The sequence below is a fragment of the Colossoma macropomum genome, unplaced genomic scaffold (genome assembly GCF_904425465.1).
Source record: "Colossoma macropomum unplaced genomic scaffold, Colossoma_macropomum, whole genome shotgun sequence".
In the NCBI taxonomy this organism is placed as follows: domain Eukaryota; kingdom Metazoa; phylum Chordata; class Actinopteri; order Characiformes; family Serrasalmidae; genus Colossoma; species Colossoma macropomum.
The window spans coordinates 16,217,278-16,235,241 of NW_023494792.1; the positions used below are offsets into that span (position 1 = coordinate 16,217,278).

The 17,964-nt window shown below is 41.8% G+C and overlaps 2 protein-coding genes across 2 annotated transcripts in view; one reads left to right on the forward strand and one right to left on the reverse strand.

Annotated features, from left to right (window-relative positions):
* The window catches only part of wwox (WW domain containing oxidoreductase), a 216,056-nt gene extending 202,962 nt beyond the window's left edge, over positions 1 to 13,094 (forward strand). Inside the window, exon 9 of the mRNA XM_036576233.1 lies at positions 12,330 to 13,094. Within this exon, the coding sequence (XP_036432126.1) occupies positions 12,330 to 12,521 (192 nt within the window). The 3' untranslated portion in view covers positions 12,522 to 13,094. The remainder of the gene's footprint in view (positions 1 to 12,329) is intronic.
* A 131-nt stretch (positions 13,095 to 13,225) lies between these two features.
* The window catches only part of mafb (v-maf avian musculoaponeurotic fibrosarcoma oncogene homolog b (paralog b)), a 79,495-nt gene continuing 74,756 nt past the window's right edge, over positions 13,226 to 17,964 (reverse strand). The window contains exon 3 of the mRNA XM_036576234.1: positions 13,226 to 13,717. The gene's annotated coding sequence lies outside the window, so the exon portion shown is untranslated. The remainder of the gene's footprint in view (positions 13,718 to 17,964) is intronic.

The following is a 17,964-nucleotide window of genomic DNA, read 5'->3' on the forward strand; positions in this document are numbered from 1 at the left end:
CCCCTGTCTTAAGCCATTGTTGATCTTCATAAAAGTATGATTTACAGGATAGAGTGGGTGTATTATGCTTGAAAGAGCATTGGCTAAAAGGAAGAATAATCCTTGTGTTTTTCATTTGTTGAAAGAGACATTGTGTATGACATGAAATATTTAGTCATTGACTACTGACTGCACCTTTTCTTTTCCTGATTCAGCGATTAATAATGAACTTGTTAACAGATTATGGAAATAATTGTTAGTTGTGGCCCTGAAAAAAGCCTGTTGTTTGGTCAGTTCATTAACTTTACTTTTGAAGAGTTTACGGTAATGCTTGTCTACATCAGTGTGAAATAGCATTTCAAATCAATTATTGGATTAAATGATGATTAGATTATGTTCAGCACTAATAATGTGAATGATAAGCATGTATTTTTTTTACCAGTCATAACTTTTTATCAACAAGATGTGTAATATATGCTCTTAGATTTATCAGAACGTCCCTTATAGTCACTTCCCTCAAGCAGTTGAATAGTCTGTGCAGTTGCGTGTTTGAGTTGTTTGTGTGCATGTGTATAAATGTGTGTACACACCTTTTGACAGACTTTTTGAGTCACAGGAGTGATAATGGCTTTATTATTGGAGACACCCTGTGAGCCCCACTAATGAGAGATTGTGGAGTGTGTGGGTGTGTGAAGGAATTCTACAGGACAGCGTGGTGCTCTCCCAGCACAGGGGGCCTTTTGAGACCAATTAGAGTGGCAGGAGCCGTGGATGAGCTCACACCTGTCTGTGGCCTTATTATTCCAGCATTGCTGGACTGGGATTGGTTCATTATTCCAGCAGTACTGGACAAGGATTGGTTGACTATTCCAGCAGCGCTGGATTGGTATTGGTTGATTATTCCAGCAGTACTCAGCTGGGATTGGCTGATTATTTCAGCAGTGCTGGACTGTGATTGGCTGATGATTCCAGCAATGCTAAATTGGAATTGACTGACGATTCATATAGAGCTAAACTGGGATGGGCTGATTGGCTATTTCATCATAGCTAGACTGAGATTGGCCCTGTATTCTATCAGTTCAGCTCTGATGTGATTCATTCACTTCTTCACCCATTCACGTCTGTTGCTCCAATACAAACTGGAAATACTAAACACAAGTGAAAATAAAATAACAATAATATCATCCAGACCTGGCGTTCACCATGAGAACGTTATAACAAAGTCCATTAACAGAAACTAACACAACCACTAAGAGCTCGTCGAAACCGTCAAGTCTTTTCAGTTTGTACTGTTTATTTTAAATTATTAGAATTTGTTTTATTCAAACTGAAAACACTGCCAAGTTTACCACTATGTGTAGAGAAAGAGAGAATGTATCTCAGCACCTTCAGTTCTGAGGGCCAGTATGTGGGTTTCTCGCTTAATACATAACTTACATTTAGGTTTTGTAGTAATTACTGAATAATTTATAATAGTTGCTGAATAAATCAGAATGATAATAATAAGTCATGATAATATGTCAAGTTAAGGGGTTAATGGCAGTGTGCTTGGGTCATTACTAGACCTGTTTCACCTGACTCTTCCTTCAAGGTCACATGACCTCAAATTCATTTCTCCATGCTGTAGTGCCTCCGCTTCACTCTTTGTATTAACGCAGATTGCTCAGAGGGATTTTGTGGTGGACATCAGTGCACATAGTGTCGAAGTTCCAAGTGAAAGCCTTTGGAGCCTGAAGCCATGCACAAGCACCGGACCACTGTCCTTTTCTTCAAACCCCTTTATTCCAGTGATCCACTGTCATTACTGTGAGCAGAAATGAATAAGGAGGGTTAAATAGCTGCAAATTTTTTCCTCCTTCAAAGATCTTTGAGCGCGGAGGAGCGTACGCCCAATAAACCCACACCCCTCTCATGTTTTATTCAAACTCTTTTATATTAGAACATGGGGTGCTAGCGCCGTGTTAAAAAGAGCTCTAAGCCGATTTTCACATTCAGAAAAGCCCTTTTAAATCTCATCCCCATGCAAGAATTCTCCCCTTTTTACAACCTTTTTTTAATGAATAGATGTCCAATAAGGGCTTTTATTGTCTTAGCATATGTTGCTTTTATTAGGTGAAAATAATTACGTTCTTCGGATCACCTCGGAAGTCCTTTCGGAAGATAAAAATGAGATAGTTTCACAGTGACTGCACAAGTCCTTCTGAGTTGGGTCGTTTTCCCCCTGGGTGCTTCGTGTCCTAACACCCCCCGTTCTCCACCCACACACACACACACACATTCACCCCTCCCCTTTAATTCTTCTCACTGTCAACCCCCCTCCTCCATTTTCATCCCACCCTGAAGTGTGACAGGAGGCACTTGCTAACTGACACACACTTGATCTTATCACACAGAGTGTGTGTGTGTATCGAGAGGGGGCTTGTGACTGATAAATGATTGTCACATGAACATTGTTTATTCCCTTGTCCGTTCTGGTGGTCAGAATGTGTCCCTTTTCTCTACAAACTGCTGCACATTTTCGTGTCTCTTTTTATTTCAGGACAGAGCACAGGAGACCTCTCGCTCTCTCGCACTCTCTCACGCTCTCTCTCATAATTAACCTCTGCACTCAGGAGCTCTCTCTCCTCCTCTATCTATTTCTAATTCCCTTCCTTTCTCTCTTTCTACTCCCTACATTCCTCCTGATTGTTTATTGCTGATAGTCTATTACCCCAGCAGTCAGTGTGGATTGGTTGTTCTGGGCTGTGGCTACAACAATCAAGAAAACCCAGCTGACCCAGCTAGTGTCATGTGTATAACAAAATTCTAAAAGTGTATAATAATAATGTTGTTAGAGGTGGCGCCATCTGATATTGGTATGAGGCTGATATCAGCAAAAAAATGATGTACCGCCAAAAAGAGTGAATGTGATTGTCTTGTAACAAACCTGTCCTGAAAGAGAACTCACTCACACTGTGTGATGTGATGTAGATAGCTGTGTAGCTCTTCCTGTGGGGCAGTAGAGTGACTGAGAAGTTTCAGGATGATCTACTTTAGGCGATCTTAGGTGAAGTGCTTTCATTTTTTAAATAAAAAATATATTTCTCTGTCAGTATATGAAAGGAAAAAGTAGTATTGTGCTTTTTTGCAATTATTATAGAATGTCTTTATTACTGTAGTATTTAGCGTTGACAAATTAATTAATCACAATTTTAGATTAAATTAATTAATCACAATTTTTGTCTAGCAAAGCAGGATTAATTTCATTTGTCTTATTTGCACAAATTTAATAGTAAAGTTTTTTTCATTTAAAAAGCAGTTTATTTTAGCTAAATCAGCTAAATCAGGGGACAAAATAATGTTTTTATTACTTTCACTATTTTAGTAAAATTTTCATCGGACATTAAAATCACGTAAAAGCAGAGTGAACAGTTTCCAGTTTTCATCACTGACATCCAGTGAGTGCAACAGTGGCTGCATCTTTTTAACTCCTCTCATACTCACCCTCCTCTTTAGCTCCTATACAGCTATGTTACATCTTGTTTGGAGGGGATCTGTAGCTTTCTACTTTGCTGTTGCTTTTGTTATTTTGCTGCTTGTTGATTTATCCACAGTTCTGCTGCAAACACTGTCCAGTGTAGTCTTCAGAATTGATTGATATTGCTGGCACCATCAGTGGGTTTTGCTGGTAAAGGATACATCAGACTCAGTGTACTTTGGGGAAATTCACAGCATTGCAGCGGCTGGAAATAACTTTGGTTTAACATGAGAGCTGTCAGTGCAACTGTTATTTAAAAGCTGCTTTTGAATGAGAGAGCTACACTCACAGTCCGTCCTAGCAACATAGAGTGTGCAAGCAGCTATTATTAGTAGTATCATTTATGCTGGCATTATTAGTGTACTTGTTGATGTAGTTGTTGATGTTGTTTTGACTTTGTTGTTGTTGTTGCATATTTTCTGCATCAGATCCACTAAAGAAAACAAAGGCCATGCTTGCCCATGGCTAGCGCTTTAAGCTGGGGGGGGGTCTGAGTGGTGTGCTTTGTGCCGTACACCTTTTGAACATGAACATTATTAGTCACCCTTGAGAAAGTGAGAATGGCTTTGTGGGAATGGGCCTGGCGCACGCTCCGGCATCAGTAGAATGAGGCTCAGGGGAGAAGGAGAGCGCCTTTTCCTTTTCCATTACACACAGGCCTGCGCCATAATGAAGGCGATTTTAATAGGATTTAATGCATGTGGTGGGGCAAGGTCCTGCTACCTTATGGCCCTGACAAAGGAATACGAGAGTGTAATCATGAAGGTTCATTTAGCGCCGGGCCTCCGCACACATTGATCATCCCCTCTTCCATTCGTCCGTTCTGGTCATGCAACTGGACGGAGAGAGAGAGATGGAGAGACAATGCTGCAGCAACACTTCTCTCTCTCTCTCTCAGTTTACACAACTCACTTCCGATGTGACCTAAATTTAGCATAAAGGCCTGCAAAAGCTTTTTTGAATGGCTCACTAAACTTTGCTATCTTTAAATGGAAAATCATTTGGCCACTCAACTGCCTGTGAGAAAGGTTTACAATTTTTCCTTCCTTTTAGTAGAGGGGGCAACAAGAGTAAATATGTAGTTTCACTCAGAGTTGAATGATGGATGAGTAATCGTTCATGCGTCACCGAGTCTTTGAATATCAGAAATTTCTGGCCGGCAGTGCTTGTTAAACTGCCATCTCCAGCTTCTGCTCCACTCTGTCTGGGACTGGCGGGTGCAGTAAAGGTGGAGGCAGTGTGTTGTGAGCAGCACGGTTCACACACACTTCTGTGTGTGTTTGCTCAGCCACATTATCATCTAGTTCTCTGAAGAGCAACTGCTCCAGCCCCTCTCTCTGTGCTCGAAAAGGACCATTACTTGTCTTTTTTTTGTAGGGCTGTGGGCCACTGAGGTGTGTGTGTGTGTGTGTGTGTGTGTGTGTGTGTGTGTGTGTGTGTGTGTGTGTGTGTGTGTGTGTGTGTGTGTTTGTCGTGTAAATCCTCTGGCTGGTGGTTGATTGGGCAGAGAGAATAGGCAGCAGGGGTGTTTACCCTTTACCCAGCATCCCCCTCACAGCTGGCTGGAGCACGCTCAGATGGGCTGTCGCTTTGCTGAGAGCACCAGCACTGACTGCTAAGGTAAACAAGAAAAAAAGGAAAGGAGGAGAAGAGAAAGAAGCTGCGAAAAAGGCTGCTAGGCCAGGCTCTTTGTGGTCCATGCCGGTGGAGGTGGGGGTGAGGGAAACTTGTCTAAATGTTCATGTCCAAGATTGGAAAAGTCTGCTTATTTTAACTGTGCACTTTAAAAATGACAGTTGTTGGGTGGACATTCACTAGAATTCACAGTAAAGGGCTGGAATTCTGTAAAATTCATTGAGGTTGGTTTCATGACAAAGGTTTTTCTGGTCTTGAGCTCTCACACAAAGTCGGTTAGCTCTTTGAACCAAAGACCTAGTATTCTGTTATTAATCTTAAGACTCGTTATTCAGGAGCTACTGTAACATCGCTGTTACAAACCCTTTTATCTCTGAAATAGAAACACTACAGAAGACAAACATTCATAATGTATGTATATTAATTTTCTTAATATTATTGAATTCTATAATGTGTGGTAATGTTAACAATTTAACAAGATTTGGACCATTTCTAATGGAATTAAAAATATGAAATATCGTGTGTTCACTGATAGTTTTTGGTGTAAAAAAAAGTTTAAAGAGTTATGAGGTTTTGATATGACAGCAACAATAATTTATTCAGTAAGTATTATTGATGCATGTATTTACTATACGTCATGAGAGTGACAAATTAAAGTGTGGGCCCATTTACCAGCCCTTGCAGTTTAAAGGGTTAATCCTCCATAAACTGGGACTAGGCTTAATCTATGTCCGGAAAACTGGTTCAGAAAGTTCTTGTTAGTTCTTCAGTCAAGCCCCATACGAGGCCCCCATGTGTGACTGTAGTGATGTCAGGCAGATTACTGGCCACCGGAGGTTCATTGTGTCAGGTTTATAGAGCGCTGTGTTTCGGGTGCAGGGGGAAGTGATGACACGGCAGATAACTGCGGTGACTCAGGGGGAAGCGGGCATGGCCAGAGGTGACGCACTGCCCGGCAGCTGGCACTTTCACATACATTATTTACTCAGCTCGGTCACACTGTCAAAGCATGCATGAGAGCTGTGGGAAGGAAAGATGATGAGAAGTTTTGGAACCCAAAATGCAACTAGCTATATATGTAACACTGAAACACAGGACTCTTCACATTTAGAATGAGAGCAGGGCAAGAATGAGACATTATTATAGACAAATTAAAAACCCAACAACAAAATCTTGTTACAATGATTATTTATTAAATTTAAAATATCTTTAGCACAGATTAAAAATCAGACACCTCCAACTATCATGATCGTCATGAATGAAAAATAAACATTCCTAAAAAAACAGTCCCTCTTCCTTCGTAGGATACAACCTCTCCTTTATAGAATAGTCTTTCATTTGAATAAAAATGTACATTTCAATGCACGGGGCTGAGGCAAATCATAATACTTATGGGATTTTAATAAAGCCAACCACTTCATGACTGCATGGTGCTGTGTATTGAACATAAAACCGAAACATTAACGGTTCAGTACCCTTATTCAAAATCTTAGCCGTAAGTGCTTCTTATAAAATAAAGAAAAACATTATTTCAATCCCCTCCTCGCTATTTATGATTCGAGTCTGGCACATAGAAGGGAATAAAGAAATATATTTGCCACTGTTGTTCATAATGCACATTAATGCTGCAGTTGTTATTGATATGGCCAGACCTGTGAAACGAAACAAATATCGCCATGTTAAATAGAATTTCTCTCTTTTTAAAATGTCTTTTGTTTCTGCTTGCGTAGATGTATTTAGTTGTAACATAGAACCATATTAAAAGATCCCGTGTGGTTGTTCCCCTCTGTTCTTTTTTGCTTGCATTTGCCTCAACCCTACCTTTACAAATGTTAAGACAGGCTTACAAGAAACAAAACACAATGGGGATGACAGGCCAAGGAAACAACCACTTACAGTAGCTAAAAAACAAAACAAAAGTAGCACAATTTTCCACATCCTTTTTCTGAGCGGATAATTGTTTGACAGATCATTTCTATTTTCTGTTTTTTTGAGGTTTTTTTAAATTATTTTTTACATTTTTATTTTTTTTTCTTAGCACATGCCACATGAGACTTTGATTATAAAAGTACCTGAAATAATTGCTAGAATATCAGCATGCATAGCTGTTTGGTATGTACACGTATTTACAGTGATGAGGAGCTGACAGTGAGCTGGACATCTTTACATTTCTTGGATGACTAGGTGTTTATGGCATTCAACAGAAAAAAAAGAAACTCATTGCATGCAGAGATAATTTAACACAACCTTCATACAAGAGAAAACAAAACCAGAGGCTATCACTTTTACCCATTATGATCATCACTGTTTTTAGCAGCTCTGCTACATACAGTAGATACTCAGTCTATACTGTGAGCACACAGGTTAGGAAGTGTTGGCATACATGTGGTCAAATACAGGGTAAATACTGTAAAAGGGTCTGTGGCACATAGCACTAGAGGCCTATTGGAGGACACTAGATAACAAAGGGGTCTACATCTGTCCCAACTACTAACTGTCACCCAACACGAGACTCAGTACTGATGTGGATGATTATTAACTTACATTATGTACAATAAATACAGTCAGTTCAGTGTGTGCACTCTGGGGCTTGGAGGTGGCCTATCATATATCTAAATACATAAAGAATAGAAAACATCATTTACAGTGCCAAAGTTCTTAGAACCAATTCTGTCACCTGCAGAAGTCCTTAAAAATGAAATACACCTTTTATCTCCACTATTTATTGCAAATTAAAGCTGTTCATTTGGACATTTTGCATTTTTTTTTATCCAGTGTCAAAAAAAAAAATAAACAGATGTGAGTACTGGAAGACTTGAATGGGATTCATCAAGAACAATTGCAGACAGGTTTATTGCAGTCGATTAAAGCTGAAGTGTGAATTTCAAACCGAGGTTTCTTTCATTCAGTTTGCTTGTTTCTGGCTTAGTCTTAGTTTAGAATTTTACTTTATGAGCTTATTGTGTGTTTGATCTTCATTGCTTTGGCTTGATATCAGTATTGCTGCAGAAATCACCAAAATGTGTTTTTTTCTGTATTCGATCATTGATTAAAAAAAAAATTAAATAACCATCTTTATGATAACAATTGCCCTCCTTGGGCATGCACAGATAAACGAGACAGCAAAAACATCTACATTTACACTTTTTACACCAGTATACACAGAGCATTCCCCCCATCCCCCTCTTTTTCTCTCTCTCTCTTTGCTAAACAGGGCTGCAAGTGATAAATGGTGGTGGTGGGTGGCTCTGCATGTTAATGTGCTATCTCATAAAGCTTATCGCCCCAGAGGGGTCACTGAGGTCAAGTGACGAGAGGTTGAGCGTAAAGAGCAGAAAGAGCAGTAAGATAGCACTCCTTTCATTCTGCCTGACAGGGCAATCTCACCTGAACTCCTGCACTAAACGTGGGACTTCTCAGCAGGCCTATTACTGTTCCACCGCTGAAGGGGAGAGGAAGTAATGTTTGGATGTTCGCTCTCTGTGGATCAATCATGGATCTATATTTAGCAGAGAGGCTTTTGAGAGGGATATGGGAAACGTAGATGGAAATGTATACGAGGTATGGCACTCTAATAAAGCAAAAATGAGCCATCTTCTGTTCCCTGTAGCCAACAAAGCTGTAATTCACCCAGCGATTACTCCAGTAAAGTCTTGTAAGCTGTCCACTAGCTGTACACTAGCATGCTAGGCGGATCACAGTAAATCTAGGGTGGCTGGGACTTAGCGGCGTCTTCGTCCAGCTTTCCAAATCTTCTTGGAAAAGACTAGACTAGAGCTTTGGGAAAGGGTTAAACGCTTTAGAGTGGCTTCTCCTCCGTCTCATCCATTGTTTGGCTAAGGGACGGCGGCGCACTAGCCTAGTGCTGAAATCACACTCCAACCCCATTAGTGGTGGATAATCTCAGTCACGCTAGTCTTCACCCAGCTTCATTACAGATCGCATTAGCACTCCTGCGCACTCTACTGTAATGGAGTATGGGCGCTAGTCTGGAGAGTGTTTGTGCTGTTCGAATGAAGCAGAGGTGAAAACAAGGGCACATGAAGAGGCCAGTCAGGAGCGGAGGCGGTTCTGTACACGTCCTGAACTCTTTCCAGCCGTTAGACGTCCAAATATCAGAGTCAGGGTGATATGTTTGCTATTTCTGCTTGTATCTACTCTGTCTTTATGCTTTCGTTCCGAGAAGCAACAGCGTAAAACACTATGAGCGAAATACAGTGGGTGTACAAGTACAGCCCCTAGCTCAGGCCTGGATGCAGGGAGCTGCTGTCAGTTCCCTTAACAAAGAGAGGATAGGTGGGGTAAGGAAGAGAGGCTGAGAGTGAGAGAGGGGTAATTTATTAACTTCCTCTAACCTCTCTCTCTGCCTGCGCGCTACAGCCTGACAAATGGCCTTGTGGAACAGTATGATGGTCCCTTATTACCTGCGCCCTCTTTGCTTAATCCAAAAACAAGATTTCTAGGCCGGTCGCACATGCAGTAAAGAGATTGATGAAGTGGCCTTGTCTGCATGGCGTGTAAATATTTAGCTGTGTGGGGGTGGAACGGTGGGGTTGGGTGCTGGGAACAAGGGTGATAAAGACAGCCGGGCGAGATGACAGGGGTGTAGGATGAGACATAAGGCTACATATTCACCCTTCATGCCATTAACTGCATTCTGTCTTGTTTTTTTTTTGTTTTGTTTTTTTTTCCTGTGGTCAGTGCATTTACGATTCTTATGACTTAGTCAAGTTTGTAGTTTTTTTAAGTTTAGTTTTATGTTAGTTTGAAAAAAAAAAATCATAAAAAATTCTTTCAGTAGACTTTGCCAAACGATGCAAACTTTAAGGACTACAGAATTTTTTACATCCCTTTCTTCTTTCCTGCATTTAAAACTTAAGTTGAAAGAAGGCAGTGCTTTCTGCATATCACATTATTAAATGTAATTACCAGATGAGTAAATACTGTAGGGCCCGGCTCTGCATATTGAATAATATGCCTGCATGTGCTAGCAAAGATTGAGTGACATTTTATATCCTTTCATATTTCCACCTTCAAATGTGTATTAACTTATCACTCCAAAAGCAGGTAAGACTCAGGAAGATGCATCCTTTTGATGTCATGTTTATTGACGCACTAACCAAAGGAACGTGCGACATCTGCGTACTTCAAAAGGCATTCGGTTTAACACGCAGACACACACACACACACACACACACACACACACACACACACACACACGCTCACACAAACCACATTTAGTTCGGGAGGAGGGAATGAAGTTTGCTCACCAAATTTCTGGCTACGGCCTTGGCTTTCTTCCCGCACGCTGTGTGTGTGTGTGTGTGTGTGTGTGTGTCTAACGAGCGCTCTGTCGCAGGCTTCACCAGCTTGGGCTACAGCTGTTGATTCGTCCGCTTAAATGAGGCTGAGTCTTTGTACTGTGTGTGTGTGTATGTGTGTGTGTGTGCATGCGCTAATACTAGCATTTAAAGAGCTGGGCGTCAGTGCGCATTTCTCTCAATGCCTGCCAGCCGATTGCTCCTAAACGCTGGCCTGCGCTTTTCAGCTGCGTGCGTGCAGCACCCGGCACTATTTGAAGATAAAGAACAGGCCCATTTCATGTGTCTCCTATAGAAGTCAACTTTCTGCTGGAGTTGCCTGTGAAGCCACAGCGACAGCTTTCTACAGCAAAGGGGGAGGGGGCATGAAAGACGAGGATGGGAGCATTTGAGCTAGGCGTCTGCTCTAATTCTCTCTGACATGTTTTTCTTTTCCTCTCTCCATCCTTTCACCCCCCCCACACAAAAAAAGGACAAACCCACGGTCCAGCCAGATCCTCCTGTGCAATTAGCCCGCTAAAGCACATGGAAGAGCTGCACTTCTGCGAGACACGGATGTGTGGACAATTGTTTGTTATGGTGTATACAGTAAAATGGATTCAAGGCAAACTCTAGCACAAGCTGTATATTGTCACTGTCCAAAAAAACAAAATCTCAAAAAAAGTAACTTTACAGGAGAACATTCTTAACTTTTAAAGTGAAGGGATTTTATTCCAAGTCATTGAGCAGCATTTCTGTTGGGCCACTCATCATGAAATTTTCACAATGTGAAGAACAGCAGTTGTGTTCATATGATGTAGTTAAAAAATGGGGGAAAATGGAGATCCATGTTTTGTTTTGGACAGCGACAATACATGGATATATGACTGGTTTCTTCATGCTAGCATGCTAGCAATGTTGATGTGTGGACTGACAGAAAGCATACCAGTAATTATGATAAGAGCGGAGACAGATAAACAGTTGCTTTTGACCCTATGTTCTGATTCTTTATTACCAGCCGCCCTGCTCAGCTGCTTAGCCAGGAAGTGTTTTTTAAGCTGGTTTTGACTATAGATTGTATGTGTATGTGTGTGTGTGTGTGTGTGTGTTCACTGATTTCTCCTCCAGCCGTGATTTATAAAAAATCTTCTGATGTGAGCTGAATGGACAATTTTGGAAGCCTCGCTATACTGTAGTAGTCAACACTTCCTCAAAGGACAATGCTCCTCCTATGTACAGTGTATACATCTGTACAGTGTGTGTGTGTGTGTGTGTGTGTGTGTGTGTGTATGTTTACGAGACTTGGCAGGAATGCTGCAAGGAGATATAAAGCCTGCCAAATTATCCTCAATTACAGTGTTTCCTCCCTGGAATACATAAGAAAACACAGAGTGCGCAGTGTGACTAATCTTTTGTTGGCATGGTCGTTTCTTGCATAAAAACATGGACAGCTGTACTCCACCTTAAAATGCATTTACAGAATTCATCAGCATTTATAACCACTCTGTCTTAAAGAAGTTCATGTTGGCTCAGTTTGTGGACTAGGATTTTATCGGTCATCTACATGACAGCATGCAGGTTCTTAAAGCTGTTTCCTGTGTACATTGTGTACAGTCAGAAAGTTCTGTATGTACACCTACAGCCTTCGTCCTTGGGTTTGTGAGGCTGTGGCTAATATTTAGTCCGAATGAACTTACGTTCCTCTAACAGTTATTTTGAGAGGTCCAAAGTCTTCCTCTTAGCCTTTAGGCACACTAGAATGTTCTGTAGGTGCTATGGACATCCTGGACCATACCCGTGTCTTCGGTCCTTTTAAGGCCGTTTAGTTTCAGTATGTTCTTGTTCGTTTTTCCCCTGTGTTCTGACATCATGGTTGGTGTTCTTTTGTGTTTCCACAGCAACAGGGCGCGGCCACCACCGTGTACTGCGCAGTGGCTCCGGAGCTGGAGGGGCTGGGAGGGATGTACTTCAACAACTGCTTTCGCTGTCTTCCATCACCACAGGCTCAGGACCCCTCCACTGCCCTCAGCCTGTGGGAGCTGAGTGAGAGGCTGATCGAGGAGAGATCCACCAACCCTCAGCCAGTGTGACTTAATGACCCCAATGACTGTATGACCCCCGACACCATCACTTGTGGGTCACCTGCACAAACGTCACCATTACGTGTTCCATCGCCAAGAACTGGGGGGATGTGATTTATTTAAAAGAAGAGAGAGAAGAAAAGGAAATATACAGTAGACTGCATGAGACTGTACATAAAAAGCTGCCAAATCCAGCCACATGGAGGACCCCACTACTGTTTTCTACTCTGTACCGCTGTCACTGTCTGCTGTAGATTAAAATGGTAGACAGTGTTCCTCTATGTAATTTCCAGGCCACACTGGTTTCCTCACGTTTTGTCCACTGAAGCTAGGTCTAAGAACACTGCACTGTTCCCTAAACAACTAACACCAAGGCTTTTGGCCAGGGGCTCTAAGTTAACTAATTCAATCTGAAAAATAGAACGTCATCTTAAGGGTGGATTCTCCATAACACGCTTAATCTACACAAATATTCATCTAAACTGTTGGGACTTATAATACTCGTCATTATCCATCCATTTGTACAGACTGGTGTGTATGAGTAAATGTGTTCAATAAAGGTACAAAGAAGTAGTGGAGCAAGTGTGTGTGAGAGAGAGGTTTTCTATTTACAGATACGACCATTGAAAATCCCTAAGAATCATCCTGTATAGATATGCTGTACATGATATACATAGCGTGCTGTCCTAATGCGCTTTTGTTTCTGAAGATTAGTAGAATTCATAACCCCATCTGCCTCCAAATCCAGACTATGTTGAACGTTTACAAAATGCTAAGCTAATGCTAATTACAATGAAGCAGCATCTCTGAGGAGAACAGGAGGGCCAGTGCTGGCTGAGGGAAAGAGTCTTGCAGTCTTAAGAAATTTCAGGTGGAATTTTCCTTTTGAACTCCTTTTTCTACTGTCCTCTTTCGTTAATGTGTTGGTTTCGTTTCCCCTGTAGAAGGTGGTCTTTGTTAGTTTTATTTCACTGAGGGTGCTGTCTGTAGATTTGTTGGTTTCAGGAGGTGGAATATCAGCAGAAGGAGAGATGGTGAAGACTGAAGAATGGCACCAGGATTGATCTTTTTTCCCCTCTCCATTTTTCTCTGTTTCTCCATCTTCTTTTTCTTTCTAAGGGCTTTGACTTTGGAGAGGTTGTGCTTTGTGGCAGTCTTGGTGCCATGGGTCAATCTAAGCCATAAGCATTCCAGTGTAACGGGACCTGGAAAGAGGAGAGGGAGAGAGAAATAGTATGGAATGAGAAAGGTGGGAAAAGAGAAAAATAAAGATTGATTCGGGTTTTGAATCAGAACTGTTTCATGTTGCCGTTGTGTTTGCTCAGTGAGTTTGTAGAAAATACACTGGGTGAAGATCCTCGGGTTGGATTTGATTTGATTTCATACACATAAAATTATTAAAAATAACTTATACAAATTCTTATGAATATAATTTAATGTTGACATAGCTGAAAATCAGTACAGGTGTTGCTCTTTCAACAATCTGGCACTAGGTACCCAAACAAAACTTCTTGGAAAGATTTTTTATGTTTGGCAAGTATGCCCAATAAATCACTGGAATTACCAGTCTTGATGAGCTGATTAGATTCTGTTCCACCCAGGCCATAGAATCTGCAGAGGATTATATTCTGTTTGCACACTCAGCACTCGTATTAGATACCACTTCCTAATTGCTCTGATCATTGGCACCAGTGTTAATTAAACATAGCCTTGTTGATCAGAGTGTAAAACTCAGACTACGACCTCCACCATACCAAACACGGAAAAACCTTACAGAGGCATGGCTACAACAGCGCATCGGCCAACAGTGTGTGCGCGCTGGTCAGTCAAAGCTCGGACAGCTGAGCCGCTCTGACAGCGTGCAGGCCCTCACGCCCTGCCTGTGTGTTTAGCAGCGCTTTGACCATGACCCGGAACAACTCCATAAACAAACCGCCTGTCACACACATTACTCGCTCCAGCAGAGTAATTGACACATCGAGAAACCAATCATACGGCAGAGCTGACCTGCATTTTCGTGCTTGGGCAGCCGGTGGAATCGATAGTGCAGACAGGCAGCCAGGGCCCAGACACGGAGAAACTCAACATACACTCAGAGCCGCTGGACAGCAGAGACCAGAGAGAAATTCGACACTATAATGCATTTTAATGCAGACATAGTGTCTGCTTTTCAAAACAGTAATCAGAATCACTTCACTGGACACGTACACTTGCATGTACATGAGCATGTGCTTACATAACTGAACAATAAAGAACACAAAGTAAAGCAATACAGTACTGAGTTTTCAGATACAGTCATTATTTATCATATATTCTCTCTGTGTTGTTGGGGCCTAGTTCTGTTCATCGTATCACCTGGTTAAGGCAGTGTTCAATGGAACAGGCTGGAAAACACCATCTGTCTCCAGTTTCTCTTTCTTTCTCTCATTTTCTCTCTATCACTAGAGCTCTTTCTGTCTCCCACATCTGTAGCTCTTGCTCTCTGTCTCATTCTAGCTCTTTCCCTAGACCTCTCAATTGATCTTTCTCTCCCTTTCTCCAGATTGCTCTCTCTCTCTCTCTCTCTCTCTCTCTCTCTCTCTCTCTCAGTTGTGTAATACATACTCAGGTTGCAGGTCTCCTGAGTGCAGGTGGCCTATCTCTCTCTCTCTCTCACACACACACACACACACACTACTGTACAGGGAAACTGTGATGCAACACAGACACAGTGCACACACCAGCACTGCTCTGACATCAGCCTCCCACCAGATGGCCAGGATGTTCAGAGAAAGCTGGTGTGTGTTTTTTTGGGTTTGATTTTCTATGCCAGTTAAGCAGAAAAGAACAGAGACCAATGGTCTTCAGGAATAAATGGTCATGACCTTTATTTTTTTTCCCCCCTCTTCATTTCTGCACAAGTGTCAGAGCAGGGTCTACCTCTAATTCTGATTTAATTCCTCTTTCCGCCTTCCCTCTGCTTTTCTGGGTCTGTGTCTCCCTCCAGAGAGGATAGAGGCTGGAGAGGCAGTAAAAATGTCACTGTGTAATGTATGTGCTCATGAGAGAGAGAGAGAGAGACACATGGGGAGGTGAGATGCTGCTTGTTTTTTGGTCTGATACTGAGGGAGGTTAGCTAATGATGTGTAGAATGTAAAGCTGTAGTGGTAGTAAAGTGAAAGTGTGTGTGTGGGAGGCTGTGGGTCAGACATGCTGCATAATAAGAGCAGATAAAGTGCGAACATAGATGTGGCGTTTCTGGGCCAGCCAGGTGTCATGAACTGTATTGTTTGCAAATGACCTGAACATAGATATGAAATCTCCCAGTCCCAGTGCACCCGTTTCTTTCTGTCTCTCTTGTCTTCTCTCCCTCTCCCCTTTTTCTCTCTCTCTCCCTCTTTCTTTTTCCCTCTCTCTAAAATGCTAGACTTCGCTGAAAAAAATCTCCACACTTCTTAAGAAGTAGTTTTTATCACCTCCCTGTAGACTTACCCTGAGCCATGACTAAAAATCGCTTGACCTACAAGAGAATCAAACTGTTTACAAATGTGCGTTTAAACTGGTCCTGGGGACAAACTAAGAAGAAGAAAACAAGAGGCAGTAAATGAATGTTGACAGTTTGGCACAGGTGACGAGGAGTTAGCGGATGAGCTCTGTGTCTGTGGGGCTGAGGGGCAGGCACTGGGACATCGTGGGGTTGTGTGTGGCTCTGTGTGCCTCTCTGTCTCTCAGCGTAGCTGTTTTTCTCCCTTCCAGTCAGTCTGCGAGGCTGCTCAGGAGAGCAAGAGCAATCGTCCAGCTGTTCCCAGCATAAACACCTTCTTTATCCAGCCATCTCCGGGCACAGTCTCTGGTATAATAAGAAACCCCATCTCTGCTTCAGCAACAGCAGCGTATCAAACAGATGTGCCCTATGAACAGATTCTTCATTGTTAGGGGTGCAAAAATGCATTGTGACAATGTGGAAGTGGCAGATCAACTGTAGTCAATTTGAGTGTTAAAATTAATTATAATAATATCAGGACAAAGGGTGCTCATAAAATGACCTGGCACATACAAAATATCCTTTGTCTATATTCCACTGCTGTGTAAATAGATCCTACATTCACATTTGTGTGTTCAATGTATTTTTTTAAATAAAACTGAATCATACCAAAATAATTTAATGGAAATCTCAAAATATGAGATGTCATGATGTAATCACAATTTACACCCTTATATATAAGAATGTGATCAGATACTGCAGCGGTTCTTAATCCTAATAGGGACCAAATGTTTTATACATTTTTATTCTTTCCTTTCTCTAACACATCTGACCCAGCACATAAGGGATGTTAATTTAGGGACTGTAACTTTTAATAAATGGGGGTGCACAATCAGAATTGGGCAGTTTTGCTCCAAATTGGCAATGAACCAATTTATTATTTTATTTTGGCGTATTTTTGTTTAAATTTTCTAACATAAAGAACATAAAGAACATAAGCCTGGTAAGTGCACTTGCTCTGTATTAGAATTCTGCTGCTACACCTACAGCAACATATCCTAGCAGAATTATACAAGTCATTGTGTCAAACAGTCACAGTTGCTTCTTACTTTCAGTGTAGCACTGATTTAGTTAAAAAGCCAATTTGGCCCAACAAGGAGCAACTAATGTTTTTTTATTGCATGTTTTGCTAATAGGAAGTACTGGAAATGTGCTAGTCTCATGTGTTCACTCAGCCCACAAAGCTTCGGGTGTGAAAAAAACAAAAAAAACAACCAGTTTAAAATCCAAAAAAACCCCAACTGCATTCTGTGCACCTCTATTAACAAGTAACCTAATCTCTGCGTCAACCACGACACTGTAACAAACAGATGCGCCCTAAAAGGTTGTTTAATCGTAGATAAGAACGTAGACAGAACCATTACGAGAGACAGAGCTGGAGTTTTCCATTAAAAGGGGAGGATCACTAAGCAGTATTAACATTTCTTTTGTCTCTCTGACCATCCCTTTGTCTCATCGTGTGTGAAGGGGTCAATATTCGGCCAAGTCCGCGCAGCGTAATGGCTAAGGTTCCTGATTGATTGGCAATGGGAGCCAGACATTGATGACCAAAAGGATGGTCAATGTCAGCAGAGTCAGCCAGCTCCAGAGAGGCCAGGGTATGAAGGCCTACTGTCCACCGAGGGGATAGAAAAGACACCTCCCACCCGTTATACACACACACACTGAGGGACAGTGAGCGACTACACCATGGACATTTCACTTTAAACTGATCTATGAGAGGCCTCCATCATATAAATCCTCTCATTATGCACCGAAGGATCAGCTGCTCACTGATCTCAGGTCAGCACCAACAAGTCCTGCGTCTACAGATGCCTTACAGCATTGCTACAGATTCCTTTTGTGTTTAAGGCATTGAAGGATTCATGGAGGGGAATGTTTTTCTCTTTTTATTTTTTCCAGCAGAAGCTGGCAGTCCTCCGAGGTCTC